Below are 17,859 nucleotides of genomic sequence, written 5' to 3' on the forward strand. Positions count from 1 at the left end.
CACTTCGTCTCCCCGGGCTGCCCAGGCGGCAGCTGTCAGAGGGGCAGGAGCTTCTGAGAACCGCCATCTGCAGGTGAGACATGTGGGGAGACAGGAGCAAAGGTTGTGAGACGGTAGCCGGCACCGGCGGCAGTGGGAGAGGGCACCCAGGGCGGCTCTGAAGAGGGGCATACTCACCCTCACCCACCCACTCACCCGTTCACACACGCGCCTCCATCACACACTACAGCCCGCGCTCGCCAACACACACACACACACACACACACACACACACTCACACACACCCTCCCTCCCTCTCCTCTTTCGGGCTCACCGTGGCAGTGAATGCCTGCTTTCCTTCTGTGGCACAGTGCCCTGGCACGGGGCAGGAACACTGAGGTCTTCTTTCTCCCCTTCCTCGTCGACCTCGCAGAGCCCAAAAGGAAGTGGCTCTGCACCCTGCATTCCCTGCCAGCCTCCCGGGTTTGGATTTTTTTTTTTTTTTATGACCCAATTGACAGGATTGAATCCCCCAATAACTGGAGACAGTTCCCGACCTGGGAAGCTGGTAAGAGGGGAGGGCAAAGTGAATTCATCGACAGGGGTTTTATCAGCATCAACACAGCACCTTCTATTCCGTGGGAACTGGTTTCTGGAGAGAAAAGTAGACTGAGGGAAAAAGACAAACAAAAACTTACTAATTCAGCCAGGGTCCTCTGCTGAGTGCCTGCTTCCCTTCACGCGGTTTTCCAATGAGAGAGGTGTCTGAAGCGCGGGGAGAGGGGATAGAATCGTGGGTGGAATTCTGTGTTGGAGGAGAGGATGGGATTAATTGGCTGGGTGTTGCTTGGCGGGAAGTTTCGGTGCAGAGGATGTGGTGGTGTTATTGCGAGTGGCAGGGGCCCGCAGCCAAGGTTGAAGGAAGGACGCAAACCGAGTCTGGGCGATAGGGGACCTCTTCCCAGCCACAGCCACCTCGGCGCAGCGGGCTGGCTGGCGACCGCGCGCTGCCCATCTCCGAGAGCCGGGGGAGGACTGTGCAGCCGCCTGGGAGGAGGCGCGGAGGGTGCCGCGGGCGTGGGCTTGACGAAGCGCGGTGGCACAGACCCAACTTGACCTGGGTGTACCTCGATCAGATTTGTCCCGGGAGCTTCCTGGGACAGCGACCAGAAATGAACCTGAGGTTCTGGGAGTTCTTTTTGTTTGCTTTTTGGTTTTGGTTGTTGTTGTTTCCCCACCTTAAGATGATGCCTTGGTATGCACTCTACAATTTAGAAGGCCCTGTGGACGTCGGGAACGTCCACCCGCGTTGGGGGGTGCGCTGGGGCGGATAAAGGCGCATTTGCATCGCGGGGCCGTGAGCTGCCTGACTGCGGCTGCCGCGAGCAGATTATTTATTGCGACCGCGCCGGGCGCTCGCTGCTGCCACGCTGTGGCCGTCGCCGGAGCCGACGCCAGCCGCAGCCCCGAGTCGTGCAGCCTGGCGCGACTGCTGCGCGGGCCCCTCAGAGGTTCCCAAGCAGCCCGAGGAGAGGGGGGCGAGGGAGGACCTCAGGGGCGGCCTCCCAGGGCCTGACTGGCCGGGAACCTCCCCCGCCTTGGCCACCCCTGACCGGAGCTGGACGCCCGACTAGACTCGAGTCCTGCCGCCACCCCAGCACCATGGAGACTGGTTGCACAGGCCGCCTGGCACGTCATGGCTGCTTCTCTCCAAACTGCGCGTCCCAAGGCGCCCCGGGGGCGCACACTGGTTCGGGAAACGCGTCCGCTGTGGGATTTTGAAATCGGAGATAGCACTCGTAGTCCTGAGGCCTGAAGGCCTGGCTGGCCCTGAGGAGGATTGGCTATGGCAAGGAAGCGGGCTTTGGCTCCAAGCGAAGGCCTATGACAGGCAGAGGCCGCACCTGTGTGCTATGGGCTCTGGCCTGGGCTAGCGATCCCGGCGGACGCAGTGGCCTTCAAGGAACCCCCCAGCAGGCCTCTCTCCAGACCGGTGGAGGTCGAGGAGCTCAGTGGGCAGCCCCGGGAAAGGGTGAATTGTGAGGCTCTGCTTGCCATCCCGTCCCCCTCGAAGAGCAGCTGAAAGGTGAGTGCACTTTCTATGTGGCTTTGACCTAGAAAAGAGCCCTGGTGGCCATTCTCACCATCCCAGGAGAGGCTCCCTCCAGAGTCTGGGGCTTCTATTCTTGTGTGAATGGCGCTCTCTCTCTCTTCATATATACATATATATATATATATATATATATATATATATATACACACACACACACATATATATTCATACATATACATATATTTATATATATATGCACCTAATGCTGCTTGGAGAAATAAATTGGACGGCTGTCAACATGATATGTACCAGCCTTGGCTAACACGTAGAGATTTCAGTTTAATATATTTTTTCCATCTTAGTTTCTATAGAAGCTAGAAATATACTGTTTTTTGACTCTTAGATGAGAAATCAAATTCTTTCGTTGACTGGGACAATGATTAAATCGAGAATCTGGGTCAAACCATAACAAATACTAATAACAGTAGTAAACTACCACCAGCCCCAACACCGTGTGGGACCTGGAGGAATGAAGCAGAAATTATGAATGTAAACATTTGTGAACATCTCCAAATGATCATTTTCATCTTACATGACAATAACTTGCTTGAAATCACCATCATCTGACGGTCTTGTTAAAGAAACAACAACTCAAACATGATTTTCTTCTAACACAACTTTTTTGTAAATCCCTTTTTAATTTTTAACTCTTGAGTTTTCATTTTCACCTATCAGATCCTTTCCCTAAAGAAATTCGAGGACAATTTAAAATTATGTCCTTTCCTGCCAGGCCCTTATTTATATATGCAAAGAAGAAACTTTCCCAGCTTCGACTGATTGGGGCACAGTCAGAAGGCTTCTGGGTGCAGCCCCCACTGGGTGGGCAGCAGCCGATTTTGAGGATGCACCACAGTCTCTGGGGAGGCCAATCATAGCCCAGTCCTTTCCCAATGTTTTCTCCTTGGGGGAAGTGAGGGGAGAAATCGAAAAGCAAGGAAGAGATTAAGGAAGTCGTTGCCAGATTCCTAGGGGGGCCTTGCCACACACCCCCCAAGTCCTGAACCCCATCAGCCTGCATTTGCCAGTTTTACAGATCTTATAAACACCCTCTGGAAATTCAACCAAATCATATAAATAAATCGTTCTTCAGGCTCCAGAGAACTGAGCATTTTAAAGATAATTCAAGGGGTTTTACAAGCCTAACAAATACAGTTGTAAAAATGCCATTGGAAAGATATCACATTTACAAAATGAGATTGATCCACGTGCTATAAAAGTCAACTATCTCAAAGGAACACCTCAGGCAAGAGAGCGCAGCCCAGGACAGGATTTTCCTGTCCTGTTTGGGGAAGGCCAGGCCTGGGGCTGCAGTAAAAGCAATCCAGAGAATTTCTGGAGCTGGTGAGACAAACTGTTTCTGGTTCTGGAGCAACTGTGGGTGGCAGGTCCCCCAAAATGTCCCAGAAAGGGCAGGAAAGGGGACATCCCAGGACAGAGCCCATGGACAGGTGACCCAGAAGCCAAGCACATCCATCATTCCCGCGGCCTTGGGCCCGCGGAGCTGCCCTCTATGCCCGGCTGGGCCAGGGACCCTGGGTCACCAGCACGTCTGAAATGAGGACAGAGAGTCCACATCTGGATCTGTCTCATCTCTGAGCTATCAGGGTGGCAGGCGGAGGGAGAGTCTGGCGAGTTGGGCTTGGGCAAGGGGAGCAGGTCCCAGGGCTGGCTTCGGAGCTCAGTCTCACAACCACTCCTCTGTAGGTCCCTTTCTTGTTGAAACCAGTGGTTTCTGACCTCTAGGTTCCTGGGTTCAGAGGCAGCAGGAGCGGGGCTCACAGCTTGTGAGGGGTGCTTTGAGACCAGGCAATCGCTGGCCATTGGAAGGAGGCCCCTGGAGACTCAAAGGAGACGTGTTGTATGTGGGAGTAGGGGGCCTGCGGGGGAAGAGACTAGCCTCGTCCTGGTCCTGGTCAGCTCGAGATGAGCCTTTCTCCTTGGCGGCGAGGCCCAGGCCCTTGGTGGGAGTGGGGAAGGAGAGGAGGAGGTGATGCATCGATTCCTAAGGCGCAGGAGTGAGGAGCAGGGGTGAAGGCCTGGTTTCTCAGAGCCCTTCTCCAGCTCCGGAGCCCGCACCGACGGGTAGGGGAGTGCAGGGGGAGGGGCAAACTCAGGGCCCTGCCGGGAGGGCAGGCCGGCCCGGAGCAAAGACATCCTCGTCACCGCCCCTCCCTGCGCGGGGCTGTCAGGTTTCCTGTTTGGAGAGAAAACCCAGCAAAATCCAACAAGGCAAAAGGGGTGCGGTGGGGGGAGGAAAGAGCGGGCCTGGTCCGGGTCTTTGCATCAACCGGGACGCGGGTACCCCTACCCCGGCCCGAGCCGCACGCCCCTGCCCAGGCCTCGCCCGCCACCGGCTTTCGGGAAGAGAGCCGGGCCGGCTGGCTGTGCGCGCCCATTAATCTGCCGGGCGGGCGGCGGGCGGGCGGGCTGGGGGCTGTTTGTAACTTTGCTGCCTCGGTCGCCGCGGTCCCCGGGGAGCGGGCTCCGGCGCTCGCTCCCATTGGCCGCCGCCGCGTCAGCTGGTGCGATTTGCTGCTGTCGCTTTTGGCGTTCGGCCATCCAGAAACAAACCAGTTCGATGACTACTAATAGTTATAGCCAGATGTACTAATACACAACAAATCACAGTCCTGCAGAGGGGCGCGCAAATGAGTTCCTATTTTGTGAATCCCACTTTCCCCGGGAGCCTGCCCAGCGGCCAGGACTCCTTCTTGGGCCAGCTGCCCCTCTACCCGGCCGGCTATGACGCGCTGAGGCCCTTCCCGGCCTCGTACGGGGCGTCGAGCCTCCCGGACAAGACGTACACCTCACCTTGTTTCTACCAACAGTCCAACTCGGTCCTGGCCTGCAACCGGGCGTCCTACGAGTACGGGGCCTCATGTTTCTATTCTGATAAGGACATCAGTGGTGCCTCGCCCTCGGGCAGTGGCAAGCAAAGGGGCCCCGGGGACTACCTGCACTTTTCTCCCGAGCAGCAGTACAAACCCGACAGCAACAGCGTGCCGGGCAAAGCCCTCCATGACGAAGGCACCGACCGGAAGTACACGAGTCCTGTTTACCCCTGGATGCAGCGGATGAACTCCTGCGCGGGTAAGGTGTTTCCCTGCAGCCCCTCAAGAGAGTGGAGGGAGAGGGGGAAGGAGGCAGGGAAAGAAGGAAGGAAGGAGGAGACAGAGAGAGTAGAAAGAGGAAATAGAAAGAAAGGAAAGAATGAACAAAGTTTCTTTGGGTTTTTAAAAAGAGATTTTAAAAAATAAAAAATCCAACCCATTCCCAATGGGGCAATCAAGCTGTGGGAGCACGAAGGCGGGGCACTAGTGTCCATGTAAGGTGACAACTTAGGGAGCGTGTGGGGGGCTCACTGCCATGCTGTGTGAGACCCAGTGACAGGGGCAACCTGAAGAGAGAGCAAGGCTGGATGGGAGAGAGCGCCTGCCCTCACTGCACGCTGGTAACACCCTGCTCAGATCCCCAAGCCGTGATGGCCTTCTGCACCCATCCTGAGAACTCCCCTTTCCCTCCCAACCCCCTCACCTTTCTGCCCTTCAGAAACGCATCTAGATAAAGGCCCTCATTTGGCCCCTTGCAGTGTCTCCCCAAAGCCTTGGAGGGCCACATCCTCAGCCTCAGGATTTTCTCTCTCTCTCCTTTCTCCCCTCCCCCTTCCACTCAGCTGTTCACTCACAGCCAACTTCTGCCTCCTTCTGAGGCCCTGCCTGTGTCTCATACACCCAGCTTTGGGGGAGCCCCCCACCCATGGGTTCCTTTGGCACTAGAACAGATAGCCCATCACAGTCCTTCATTCCAGAAACCCCAGGTGGCCCATAGCTCCATCTCTTTGCTCCTGGTTTCCAAAAAATCTACAGGGAATCCTTGGAGAAGGACAGAGGCTAATGCGGATTTTTCAACTTACAGTCTTTTGCTTTAAAATCCACTTGTGTTTTCAAGAGCTCTGCGTTTCTCAGAAGGGCCATACAATTGGAAGGCATTTGCAAAGATTTGAGAGGGCTCACCATTTAATTTTTTTTAAAAAAGCATATTGTGTCCTGACATGGCTGGCCAAAGTAACATCTTCACAGAGGTCCGTGTGTGAATTCGGAGTGTCTACCCTACTCACAGGGTTCCATACCCACCATTCCCAGACACACACACTCTACTCCCACAAAACAGGCTTAGGTACCCCGATCTAAGAATGCTGTTCTATTCTTTTGCTTGTAATTTTTTTTACAGAGCAGATTTTTCAAAAACAATAATTTCCCACCCCAAGTCGTTTTAGGTGGAACACATCTCGCTTGGTATGAAATAATCTTCTCCCATCCAGCCCACTTTCGGCCCCAGACATAGTGGGAGAGGCGGGTGGTTTTCAGCCCCGAGACCGGGGCGTGGGGCGTGGGGCTGACTGGTCTGGCTGCCCGGATCCTGGCTTACCGGCGCCCGGCCATTTCTGACCGCAGGTGCTGTGTACGGGAGTCACGGGCGCCGAGGCCGCCAGACCTACACGCGCTACCAGACGCTGGAGCTGGAGAAGGAGTTCCACTTCAACCGCTACCTGACGCGGCGCCGCCGCATCGAGATCGCCAATGCGCTCTGCCTCACCGAGCGCCAGATCAAGATCTGGTTCCAGAACCGCCGCATGAAGTGGAAAAAGGAAAATAAACTCATCAATTCCACACAACCCAGCGGGGAGGACGCTGAGGCAAAAGCGGGCGAGTAGACGCCTGGGCAGGGACCAGGCCCGCGCCGCAATCTCCCTCGGCTTTGCCCCCTTGCCTTCGCCTACTCCCCAACTTTTCTTCCCGCCTGCTCCCATCGGGGGGCTTTCGCAGCTTCAGGGGAGCCCGGCGCTTTGCAAACGTCTGAGCATTTATTTCTTACAAGAAAAAAAAAAAAAAAACCTCACACACAGCCAATCCCAGCAGTAGAGCGAGGCGCACTGCACACGCAATCCCGCTCTCCAAGCCTGCCCAAGCCCGCTCCGGGTCTCAGGGCGCGCCCCAATCGGTCCCCGGCTCTTGTGTTAGCGCCTCTGCACGCCCCTGAGCTCGGGTCCCGGGGTTGCTGGAGAGGAAAGAACCCGGGGCCGAGCCCCCTTTGGTGTCTGGGCGTTTCCGCCTCGGTTCCTCGCCACCAAGTCCCGGAGGGCATCACCAAATCAACTCTGGCCACTGGGAAGAGGGAGCCTAAAGTCTGGGGCCCCAGCTCTGCCGAGGCCTCCCAGGCCGCCCCCAGAAAGGAAGAAGCGCGAGGAACAAAGCGGGCCCGAGAGAGCCTTGTCTCTCGGCCCAGCGCGCAACCGTCCTTGGAAGAGAAGCAGCCTCAGCCCAGCCGAGCCAACCTGGGCGCGGGTGGAATCTTGCAGCCCTGGGAATGACTGGGCTCCCCGAGCTCCGGATTCCGGCTCCCCGCCTCCAACAGGGCCGACGCTACCACCACAACAGCTTTCAGGACCTAAGGATGCAGCCCAGGGCTATGGGAGCGGCAAGAGTCCTGGTTTCCAAATGTGCCAGGGGCGCCTGAGACGCCTGACCTCTCCAGCGGGGACACCTCCCCCCACACCCAACTTTAAGCTATATTTGTGATTTACTTTCGTCTTTCAGAACCCAGGAAGATAACTACGGAGGTACTAGGCACTGCCACAAAATGCTTTCATTAGCGTCCTCATTTTACTTCTGGAGGTCTAAACAAAACCCTAATAACTCGGCCCACGAATCCCCAGGCCCAAGCAGCTTCTGTGGCTGCGGGGAGCCTGGGCCCACTCGCTGGGTTCACGGAGAACCCTCCGACTTGGGGCCCGGTTGGCTAGAGGAAAGTGACCCGGTGGTGAAGACTCTCCAGGCTGGATACTTATAGCAAATCAAATAGCAAACTAATGACACGAAAACCATATTTACACGAAAGAAAAATCGACTCCGGCTATAAAAGTGTATGGAATTTGACCTCGCCTCGGAGAAACGCTACACAAAAGCTATCTTTAATAGACGCCTGTCATTTAAGAGCGGCAGGGATACTGTCCCTCATGCGCTCGCAAAAACAGAGCCGTAATTGTAGCTGCTGCTGCGGGTAAGATTTATTTCTCCAATTGGCTAAATGGCCTCCCCCCCTTCCCCGAAGGTGATATCTGTATTTTCAAATTTCAGAGCTGCCGGCACGACGGTCAGAACCGACCCCAACCTCGACACAAAAATAAGAGGGGCTGCACAGCAGGGAAATAAAGTTGTTGTAAATAAAATCCAAGTCACCATCTCCCCTCAGTCCTCTGCATCCTCGCCGGGCACGCGATCGGCAGCTGACGGCCTCACAATTGGTACATCCTAATGGAACTGCGAGGGAAATGCAATAATTTTGCCATAATGGGCTGTAACCTCAATTCGACCCCGGCCCTTGCAGCCCCGGGTCGGAAGCGGAGGGATGCGCCCTGCCTCCAGCGGGTGGCGCTCGAGTCCGACTGAACGACGGCGGCGAGTGGCGGGCACGCGCCTGGGGCGCGCGCGCCAGTCCTCTCGCCTCCACCCAACTCCCCCATTAGTGCCCGAGTTTACCTCTAGAGGTCATCAGGCAGGATTTACGACTGGACAACAAAAGCACGTGATTCCAAGTCGTACCCCATATTTGGGTGCCTACGTAGGAGGGAACCAAGTACATGTCCCAGTCATTTCCATAATTCATCATAAATTGTGCAAGGGTGCTATAGACGCACAAACGACCGCGAGCCACAAATCAAGCACACATATCAAAAAACAAATGAGCTCTTATTTTGTAAACTCATTTTGCGGTCGCTATCCAAATGGCCCGGACTACCAGTTGCATAATTATGGAGATCATAGTTCCGTGAGCGAGCAATTCAGGGACTCGGCGAGCATGCACTCCGGCAGGTACGGCTACGGCTACAATGGCATGGATCTCAGCGTCGGCCGCTCGGGCTCCGGCCACTTTGGCTCCGGGGAGCGCGCCCGCAGCTACGCGGCCAGCGCCAGCGCGGCGCCCGCCGAGCCCAGGTACAGCCAGCCTGCCACGTCCACGCACTCGCCTCCGCCCGACCCGCTGCCCTGCTCTGCCGTGGCCCCTTCGCCCGGCAGCGACAGCCACCACGGCGGGAAAAACTCCCTGGGCAACTCCAGCGGCGCCTCGGCCAACGCCGGCAGCACCCACATCAGCAGCAGAGAGGGGGTTGGCACGGCGTCCGGAGCCGAGGAGGACGCCCCCGCCAGCAGCGAGCAGGCGAGCGCTCAGAGCGAGCCGAGCCCGGCGCCGCCCGCCCAACCCCAGATCTACCCCTGGATGCGCAAGCTGCACATAAGTCATGGTAAAGCCAGTCTTTTCCTAAATCCACGCGGCCGCGGGGGCGCGGCTCTCGGTCCCCCCCCCCCCCCCACTCTCCTTTACCGCCCTCTCTCTCCCCGTCACTGTCCTGGTTTCGCCTCTCCCAGCCCTGTGGAGCCTCTCCCCGCCGTTCTCCTTCCCCTGCCTTCCTTCTTCCTCCTTCTCTTTTCTGCAGCGCCCAGCGCTCACAAATGAGGGGAAAGAGGCCGCTGGCTAGCCAAGTTTAGACGTTGAAAAGGGGGGAAAGGAAAAAAAAAACATATCCAACCCCAGCGCCTCGGAACGCGCTCATGGGTCAGGCCAGCCGAGCAAGGCGCAGAGAGGTAGAGGATGGCAGTAGGGGCCGTGAATCGGGCTTGTCAGGACTGATAATTTATGAGGAGGGCTACGCTGGGGAAACAGCGTTACTAATTAGAGTCCCCGAAAAGGGGCTTGGTGGGGGGAATAATCGAGGCGAGAGCCGGCGGGATTCTGAAGTTTGGGGGCAGGAGGGAGAGCAGGAAAGGAAAGGGAAGAAAAAGAAAGCAGGCGCCCCAAGCGTGCAGGCTGGAAGAGGAGGCGGCTCGCGGGGCTGGAACTTTAAGGGAGGGTGATCTGGAGGCTACTTGGGCGCACAGAAAAGGGCCTTGCTTTGGTGGGTTTCTGGGTGGTGGGCAGCCTGTGAGGGCTGTGCCCAGCCTCAGGGCGCCAGGGGCAGGGCCAGAGGGCAAGAGAGGGGCGAGGGAAAGCCGGGGGATCGTCCGGGACGCGGCTTCAGCTTCGGATGGGCCGATTGTTCCCAGAGTCCAAATCTTATTGTTTTCTCTCTAGAAAGGAAGAGGGAAGGAAATTCGGGAGGGGTGGGTGGGCGAGTGAGGTGGGAGACTTGTTGAGCTTTTCTCCCCTGTTCAGGACCCTGGCTGGTCCAGCTGGCGGACTTTGGTAGCCAGAGGCTGAGGAGTGGGTGGCTAAACCGCTGACTTTTCTGTTGCAGACAACATAGGCGGCCCGGAAGGCAAAAGGGCCCGAACGGCCTACACGCGCTACCAGACCCTGGAGCTGGAGAAGGAGTTCCATTTCAACCGCTATCTGACCCGCCGAAGAAGGATTGAAATAGCACATGCTCTTTGCCTCTCCGAGAGACAAATTAAAATCTGGTTCCAAAACCGGAGAATGAAGTGGAAAAAAGATAATAAGCTGAAAAGCATGAGCATGGCGGCGGCGGGAGGGGCCTTCCGCCCCTGAGTATTTGAGCATTTAAAGTACTGAGCAGTATTAGCCGGGTCCCGCGTAGTGTCAGTCCTAAGGTGACTTTCTGAAACTCCCTTGTGTTCCTTCTGTGAAGAAGCCCTGTTATCGTTGCCCTAATTCATCTTTTAATCATGAGCCTGTTTATTGCCATTATAGCACCTGTATAAGTAGATCTGCTTTCTCTTCATTTCTTTGTCCTGAATGGCTTTGTCTTGAAAAAAAATAGATGTTTTAACTTATTTATATGAAGCAAGCTGTGTTACTTGAAGTAACTATGACAAAAAAAGAAAAGAGAAAAAAAAACACAAAAAAGTCCCCCTTCGACCTCGTTTAGTGCCAATGTTGTGTGTTGCACTCCAGTTGTTTAACTGTGCATGTGAGTGGAAGTGTTCCTGTCTCAATAGCTCCAAGCTGTTAAAGATATTTTTATTCAAACTACCTATATTCCTTGTGTAATTAATGCTGTTGTAGAGGTGACTTGATGAGACACAACTTAACTTGTTTGACGTGTAGTGACTAGTGACTCTGTGATGAAAACTGTGACTCTGAGCGGTGTGTCCCTGCGTGCCTTTGTAGGACCCTTTGCACGAACTCTGGAAGTGGCTCTTATAAGCGCAGCTTCAGTGATGTATGTTTTTGTGAACAAAGTTACAAATATTGTCCAAGTCTGGCTGTTTAAGCAAACTGTGATCAGCTTTTTTTTTTTTTTTTTGTATTTGTTTTTAAGGAAAAAATACTGACTGGAAACAAAAAATAAACTTTCTATTGTAAGTTCTCTTGGTCTGGTTTGTGCCAAATAGCAAGTGGCTCTTTTTGCTCTTCTGTCTGTCCAGTGCTGGGAGGCAGTGAGTCTGAGGCTACCTGAGCAGTCTGCCTGTGCAAGGGGACCTCAGACCAACACCCTGACCCGTGGCCTCCCTAACTGACCCATCAGAGAGTTCAGGGCGGAAGGTGGAAAAGCTTTAGGTGGTTGCAAAGCCTGAGTCCAACCTGCCCATCTCTGAGAAAACCAGGTTAACTTGATGGGTACGAAAAAGAGAGGAAGATAGAGAAAGGAGAAAAAGCCCAGGGCTTTGTTAGTGGCCCTCGGGGGCCCACACAGATGCCGCTTCTCTCCTAAGGCCATCCTAGGCCTCCACTTGCTGAAGAGGCTGCTATGTCAAGTTGTGGCCCCCAGACCCTCTGCCCTTAACCCAGCCAGGCACCCTTTCCCACTCCTCGCCCTCCTGAACCCAGTTGGCTTCTTTTGCTATAATTAATTTGCTACAAATGGAAGGTACTTACCCCATCCTAGCTCGATTGGGAAACTCCTCAGAGCAGCTAAAGCGCAACTAGAGATTTGCACATTTACCGACTGCTTACACTGATGCCGTCTTTCCTTTAAAAAGTTATAAAACAGTAAACTTTATAAGCCCCAGTTCCGGCTATATGACATTTGGGTGCCAAATGAATAGGGTTTTGTCTATGAATTAGATCGTAAAATCATCCATAGCACAGACAGATCGGCTCACTGGCTATAAAACGTCACGTGGGGCCATTAAAGTAAGTTTTATGGTTTTGGGGAGTTGACATCCAACATTATATACCACATAACATATAATCTCACTGACGCTGGACTCCATTTGACTCTTTTGCAGGCTACGTGTGCCACCTGGTCATTCAAATTGTCAATTTTAGGTCCAGAAGTGTCCAGACCACAAGTCTCTCAAAACTCTGAAAAAATGGCTCCCTCCGAGTTAAGGTAAGCTCGCCCCCTGAGCGCTTTCAAGTTTATTTGTACTCTGAAAACTTTCTTTCTGGATCTTTCTCTCTCTCTCTCTCTCTGGTTCAATAACTCTGAGGTTGCCTCGGAATTCCAAAGGGGAGAGCAAACTTTCCCTCTGCCCAAATTAGGAACGCCAAGAGCCAGCTTTCGGAGGCACCACGGTGCAGAGCGCCTGTGGCCGCGCCGCATCCCTGGGCCTAACTTTAATTGCTGCACCAGCGCGGATGTTAATGACTTCCGCTGCTCTCGCCGGCGTGCAAAAAAGATGATTTTTGTGTGCGAGTAGGCCTGCATGCGGAGACCGGGCAGGGCCGCCCCCATCCCGGGGCTGGAGGGCCGGGCTCTGCTGGGTCTGCGGAGCCCTGGGTGGGGGCTGGGAGCCGGGTGGGGGGGTGGCGCCGGCTGCGGGCGCCGAGGCCGCGCTGCGCTGGGGCGCGCTGGGGAGTTTGAAAGAAAGGCCCGGGCAGGGCCGAGGCGTACGCCGGCGGGATTTCTGACGGGGCTGTGGCAATACGTCTCCGCGGGCCGGGGTCATTTGGCAGCACTGAACAGAGGTGGCGGCCTTTGGGGCCGGGTCGCAGGCTGGATCGGGAGAGCCCGAGGGTGCAGAGGCCGGCCGGGTGCGGGCGGCACCTCTAGGCTGGGCCCCTGGGTCGCCAGGCCGAGCCCAGGCCGCTGGCGCCCGCGGGACGCTGGGGACCGCGGGTCCCCACCTTGCGGGGGAGGGCTCAGCACCCCCTCCCCCGCACCAGGGACCAGGCCCTGAACCTTGTTTGCCTGCACGTTCTTTTTATTTCGGTGGGACTGTTCTCACCAGCCTGTGAGTCTGAAGCAATAAACTTTATGGCCGGATTTAACTTCAGTCTTTGAATCCCCAAGCTAAATGAAAGGCGTTACAGCGCTTTCTTTTCTTCTGCCTTGCCTTTCTTCTTCTTTCCTTTTCCTCTCTCCTTTTGTAGAATTTTAAATCTATGCACAGGACCCTCAAAAGGCAACTTAGGCATCTCCCTAGATAGCACTAAAGATTCATTTATTCCCCCTCAATATACAGGCAAATTCTTTCTTCCAAACTGTGCCCTGAAGTTTGGGGGGAAATCGAGGTGTCTTCAATGTCCAACTTAAAAGTCCCCAGGACCATTAGGTTGTTTTTCCACACACATCATAAAGGGTAGTTTAGGGAAGAAATAGGTCGTTTGTCAGTAGGAGATTTCCGCCTTTCTTTTGTTAGTTGCTCTTTCTGTTTGATCCCAGGAAATTTACATAATCTATGATTTCCAAAACAGTCCCCAATATTGCACCAATGGGTGAGATGGATATTTCCTAGGTACAATTCCAGCTTGGTCTCAGCCACCCTTTCTGGCCCCAACCCTCTACATTCTTCAGTGGCAAAGCCATGACTAGGGACACTGTGGCCTGCCCTGGGGGTCTTTCTCTGAATGGGTACCCACAAGGGATCTAGCAGATTTCCACCATCCTGTATGAAGAACTAAGCCAAATCCTCCAACTCAGAAATGAAACAAAAAATGGGATCTTCTGTCTCCAAATGCTTTTCTCCTTAGGAGCTAGCTAGGTGGTTTTCTGCAAGTGCTAACTGGTAAAGATATTTATTAAGTCCTTAAAGTGAAAACATTTAAAGTGTAGAGTTGGAATTTCCACAAACTTTATTGTGCAGAGGCCACTTACACTCAACATAAGTCCAACAGATGTCCCCAAAGTCAGAGGTTCAGAAAGCAAAACCTGGGAAGTTTTTTGAAAAATCGAAACCCTCCCACAAGTCCCACTCCTCTTGAATAGTGGCAAGGCGAATCCCTGAGGTCGTTTTGTGTAACCTGTTAAAGTGAGCATTTCCTGAGAGCAGTTCAGCACTCAGGAAGATGTGTCTGCATCTTAGTGGCACCCAGAATATAAACTTTATTTGGGTTCTCTTTTATTATTTTAGATGTCTGTGAGAATTCTGGAGTCTTTCTTCTGCTGCTCTGAGTTTCGGATTCTTTACTGGAAAATACTGGGTTAAGGTTTTATTTTAGTTATTCACTTGGTGATCTTGATTGAGTGACTTCTTGGTGACTAAAATTAGTGGCAGAAAAAAAGAGTGATAGGGCTGCTGGCAGGTTCATTTGAGTAACATGCCTGGACGAAGTGTCCACACCACCTCTGTGGTCACGTCCCACTCTGGGTATGGGAATGGGCAGAAAGTTTCTTGGATTAGAATCACACAATATGGGGGAATCTTTCCCAAGCATTAAAAAAATTACAGGCTATAAATATTGTCAGCTTGCTTATTTCTGTCTGTTGTAATCATCATAAAACTTTAGAGTTTAAGACGGCAGGCCAACTCACATGCGGTTAACTGACTTTAAAAAAATACAGCATCCAGTCAGACCTATGTGAGCGTTATTGGAGGAATTTTTTTCTCTCTTCCTATTTTCATAGGAAGCATAGTAAGGAGGATGGCTGGTTATCTGTTCATTTTGTAGATAAGTTATTTTTTTTCTCGTGCGTTCTTTTGGGTTGCTTTTGCAGAGGAACTTACTTAGGAAAAAAAATCTCTGTCACTAAGGGCTTTATGAAGACATCTAGCCTCAGCTGGTGGCAGAAGTGTTTGTCTGTGCTCCTAGCTTTGTAAAAGGAGAAGGCATCCGAAATGTGCCAGGGCCCGTTTGTTTCTACAAGCTGAAGAGACAATATTTCCTGAACTATAAATATAATAGGAAGCTTCTGGTCACACTTACTTAGGGGTTTGTTAGGGTTTCCATGCTCTAATTTCACAACCTTATGCCAAGATTCCTTTTTTCCCCCCTGTTCTTTCCCCCGCTTCATTGTTGGCAGCTCTGGGAGAGCAAGACAGAATTTTCTACCAGAAACGGAGTCATGTTCATTTGTTGAGATGTGAAGAGTATTATATCCAAACAACTAGTGAGGGGAGAGCAAATTACATCTTGAAAGATAGGCTATTAAAGAGGAAAACAATCCTTTTAGCTTGAAAGATGCCCTGCAAAGCCTCTCCCCCACCTTCGCTCTGGAGTCTGTCTGAGGTTTGCCCACCATGGAGAGTGCAGAACGTTGTGGGCGCATCCCTTTGGCTTCTAAGGCAGAATTTCTTTCTAGACAATGACAAAACTATAATCGGGGCTTCCAGACAGGGCTGAGGGGGTCTGCCTAGGCTCCCACCCACATAGGAGAGGGGAGCCACAGTCCTAGCCACTCTAAACCCCAGAACCGAAAGATCTGCCTAGGACGGTTTTATTTGGTGTTTTTTTGCAAAGAAAGCTGCCTTTCTCCCACCAGTTCTCTTCCCCACAAACCGGTCTTTTCAATAATAATATTTGTTATGAAGGTTATTGGGTAATTATTGCGATTTTGTGAAGCAGCCCTTGCTGGAGGTGAAATCTGTCATCGCCTAACAAATGACGCCCGTGCAGTTCACTGCCGGGTTAAGTAAATGCAGAGAAGATAAATCTGCACACCCTAGGAATCGCCAGCAGAGCACGCTTTAGTACAAGTTCACAGTCAACTCTCCTGCCTGGGCCAGCTTTCCCAACAATTAGGGCTGCGTCTTTATTTTTAAATAAAGGAAAAGTCTCCCACTTCCATTGCCTGCTTTCTCCCCGTCTTTTCTTTTCTTTCGCTTTTTACGAGGTTCCCCTCGCAAAAGCCTCCTACTCCAAATGTTCCTTGTAGACGTAATGATGAGTGATTTTAAAATAATCTCATTCCTATTTAAGTGATGACAAAAGGAGGTAGGAGGCTGATTTGACAGGAAATACAGTCACAAACACACAAAAATATCCAATTCACCCTCTTACTCCAAAAGGCAGTGGCAGAAGCAGGGCATCCCTGAGCTCCTGGGCTGGGGGGCTTCCCCTTGAAAGAAGAGGCACAGCTTTGTGTATCTTTGTGGTTGTAACTGCAGGTCAAAAAGTTGAGGGTCAAAAGTTTACGTTGTGCAGCGCTCTTCGTCATCTGCCCAGACAGAGTTTGATGTCAATGTTAGAGTTGCGATCTTGACTATCAGCACAAAAGATAAAATGGCTCAGAGTGACGCGTGTATCACGGTATGGACTCCAGGTGAACCCTAGTGGTTGAATGACCTCAATTACGAAGGAAAGGATAGAAAATTCCTCTTTTCAAGACTAATACATGCTGTATTTCATCTTGAATTATCGCTCCCATTCTAAGGGAATAGCAGCAGGTAAATAGGCATAGAGTATTGAAGCACCAACACCCTAGATGCTGGAGAACCAGGAGTCTGTTTGTGCGTTTGTCACAAAATAAAAAAGCTCAAAACTCATCAGTGGACCTTTAGAAATAATGTAGCAAGTTGCCAATGTTCCATCATACCTTCAAAGGAAAGAGATCGGGCAGGAAACTTCCTTTATTTGAAAACTGTGATTTTGATTGGCCAGTTTTTTTCCTTTTTAGTACCTTTAATGATCCCTAAAGTGTGTGAGAACAAGGGCAAACACAGGCACTTCTTGCTAAGTGTATCCTTTGCAATTTTCAAGGACAGAATGCTTTTTCCGAAACTGCCACCCACTAAATGCAAAGAGCTGGGAAGGGGAGAAAGGAAGTGGAAACCCTCCGGAAAGGGGCAGGATTCCTCTACCCCCTCCACCAGTGAGAAAATGCTTATTGGTACCAGGAAAATATTCCTGTTGTTGAAAGTTTTTCATTATGTTTATTGTGAACCCTACACTGAATGTAAGAGAAATGCTACAATCTATGGGTGAATAAACTGTAAAGAATACACCATTTGAGCAGGAAGGTAGAATCCACAAATGCCAGACCTCTTCTCAAGACCACAGTGACAGACTTCTATTCTCCAGAAAATACTCTTGAAAAATACATTTGGAATGAAAGCCAAGGAGAGGGGAAGCAAGCTAAGGAGGGAGGGCGGGAGAGTAGAAAAGAAAGGGGAATAGTGTGTGAGGGAAGCCTACTGCAACCATGCCTTGTGTGTGTACTGCAACTGGAGAGCTAAACAATATTTTATTTTTCATGCACCTATATTAACGTTAAGTGTTGGTACCGTTAGCATCTATTTTCTGGGGGACATATTTTCCTTTTCTGTGTATTGATCTTCAAGTAATTCGTGTAGGGAAACAGTGAAGAGAAAGGTGACATTTTTTTCTAGGTTTTTCCTTTATTTTAGAGATAAACTAATTCAACTACTCAAAATGTAGACCCTTGCAGGGACATTTAAGATCATCCCACTATAGTCTGCTTGATTAGATTTGCTGGTGCCAGGTATGTTCAGGGGTAAGAGCAAATATTTCCCAAACACTGCCTTTGTGGAAGTAGTCAGGTTGCTTTCACTGTGCGATGTGTAAAGTTTTCACTCTGGCCAAGAGCTTGAAGCCAAATGGGGGTGTGCCAGATGAGAACAGAAGAAAAGGAACAACTGTGGTGACTGCTGTTACAGCAGCGAACACTTCACCACATCTGGGCCAGT

At 52.0% G+C, this 17,859-nt stretch overlaps 3 protein-coding genes across 3 annotated transcripts in view; all 3 read left to right on the forward strand.

Annotated features, from left to right (window-relative positions):
* The window catches only part of HOXA3 (homeobox A3), a 46,185-nt gene continuing 28,326 nt past the window's right edge, over positions 1-17,859 (forward strand). Inside the window, exons 1-2 of the mRNA XM_032642450.1 lie at positions 1-73; positions 12,280-12,383. The gene's annotated coding sequence lies outside the window, so the exon portion shown is untranslated. The remainder of the gene's footprint in view (positions 74-12,279; positions 12,384-17,859) is intronic.
* HOXA6 (homeobox A6) lies at positions 4,543-6,966 on the forward strand. Its single transcript, XM_032642455.1, has 2 exons — positions 4,543-5,182; positions 6,547-6,966. Exons 1-2 carry the CDS (start codon positions 4,741-4,743, stop codon positions 6,804-6,806), a joined length of 702 nt encoding a protein of 233 aa, XP_032498346.1. The 5' UTR covers positions 4,543-4,740; the 3' UTR covers positions 6,807-6,966.
* On the forward strand, positions 6,827-11,417 carry HOXA5 (homeobox A5). Its single transcript, XM_032642453.1, has 2 exons — positions 6,827-9,395; positions 10,386-11,417. The coding sequence occupies exons 1-2, from the start codon at positions 8,501-8,503 to the stop codon at positions 10,634-10,636; spliced, it is 1,146 nt and encodes a 381-aa protein (XP_032498344.1). The 5' UTR covers positions 6,827-8,500; the 3' UTR covers positions 10,637-11,417.

The sequence above is a fragment of the Phocoena sinus genome, chromosome 9, assembly GCF_008692025.1.
Source record: "Phocoena sinus isolate mPhoSin1 chromosome 9, mPhoSin1.pri, whole genome shotgun sequence".
Lineage (NCBI taxonomy): Eukaryota > Metazoa > Chordata > Mammalia > Artiodactyla > Phocoenidae > Phocoena > Phocoena sinus.

Coding starts and splice junctions, on each gene's coding strand:
- HOXA6 (XM_032642455.1), top strand. CDS start 4,741: ATGAGTTCCTATTTTGTGAATCCCACTTTCCCCGGGAGCCTGCCCAGC. Junction 5,183..6,546: donor GCGGATGAACTCCTGCGCGG/GTAAGGTGTTTC, acceptor TTCTGACCGCAG/GTGCTGTGTACGGGAGTCAC.
- HOXA5 (XM_032642453.1), top strand. CDS start 8,501: ATGCGCCCTGCCTCCAGCGGGTGGCGCTCGAGTCCGACTGAACGACGG. Junction 9,396..10,385: donor CAAGCTGCACATAAGTCATG/GTAAAGCCAGTC, acceptor TTTCTGTTGCAG/ACAACATAGGCGGCCCGGAA.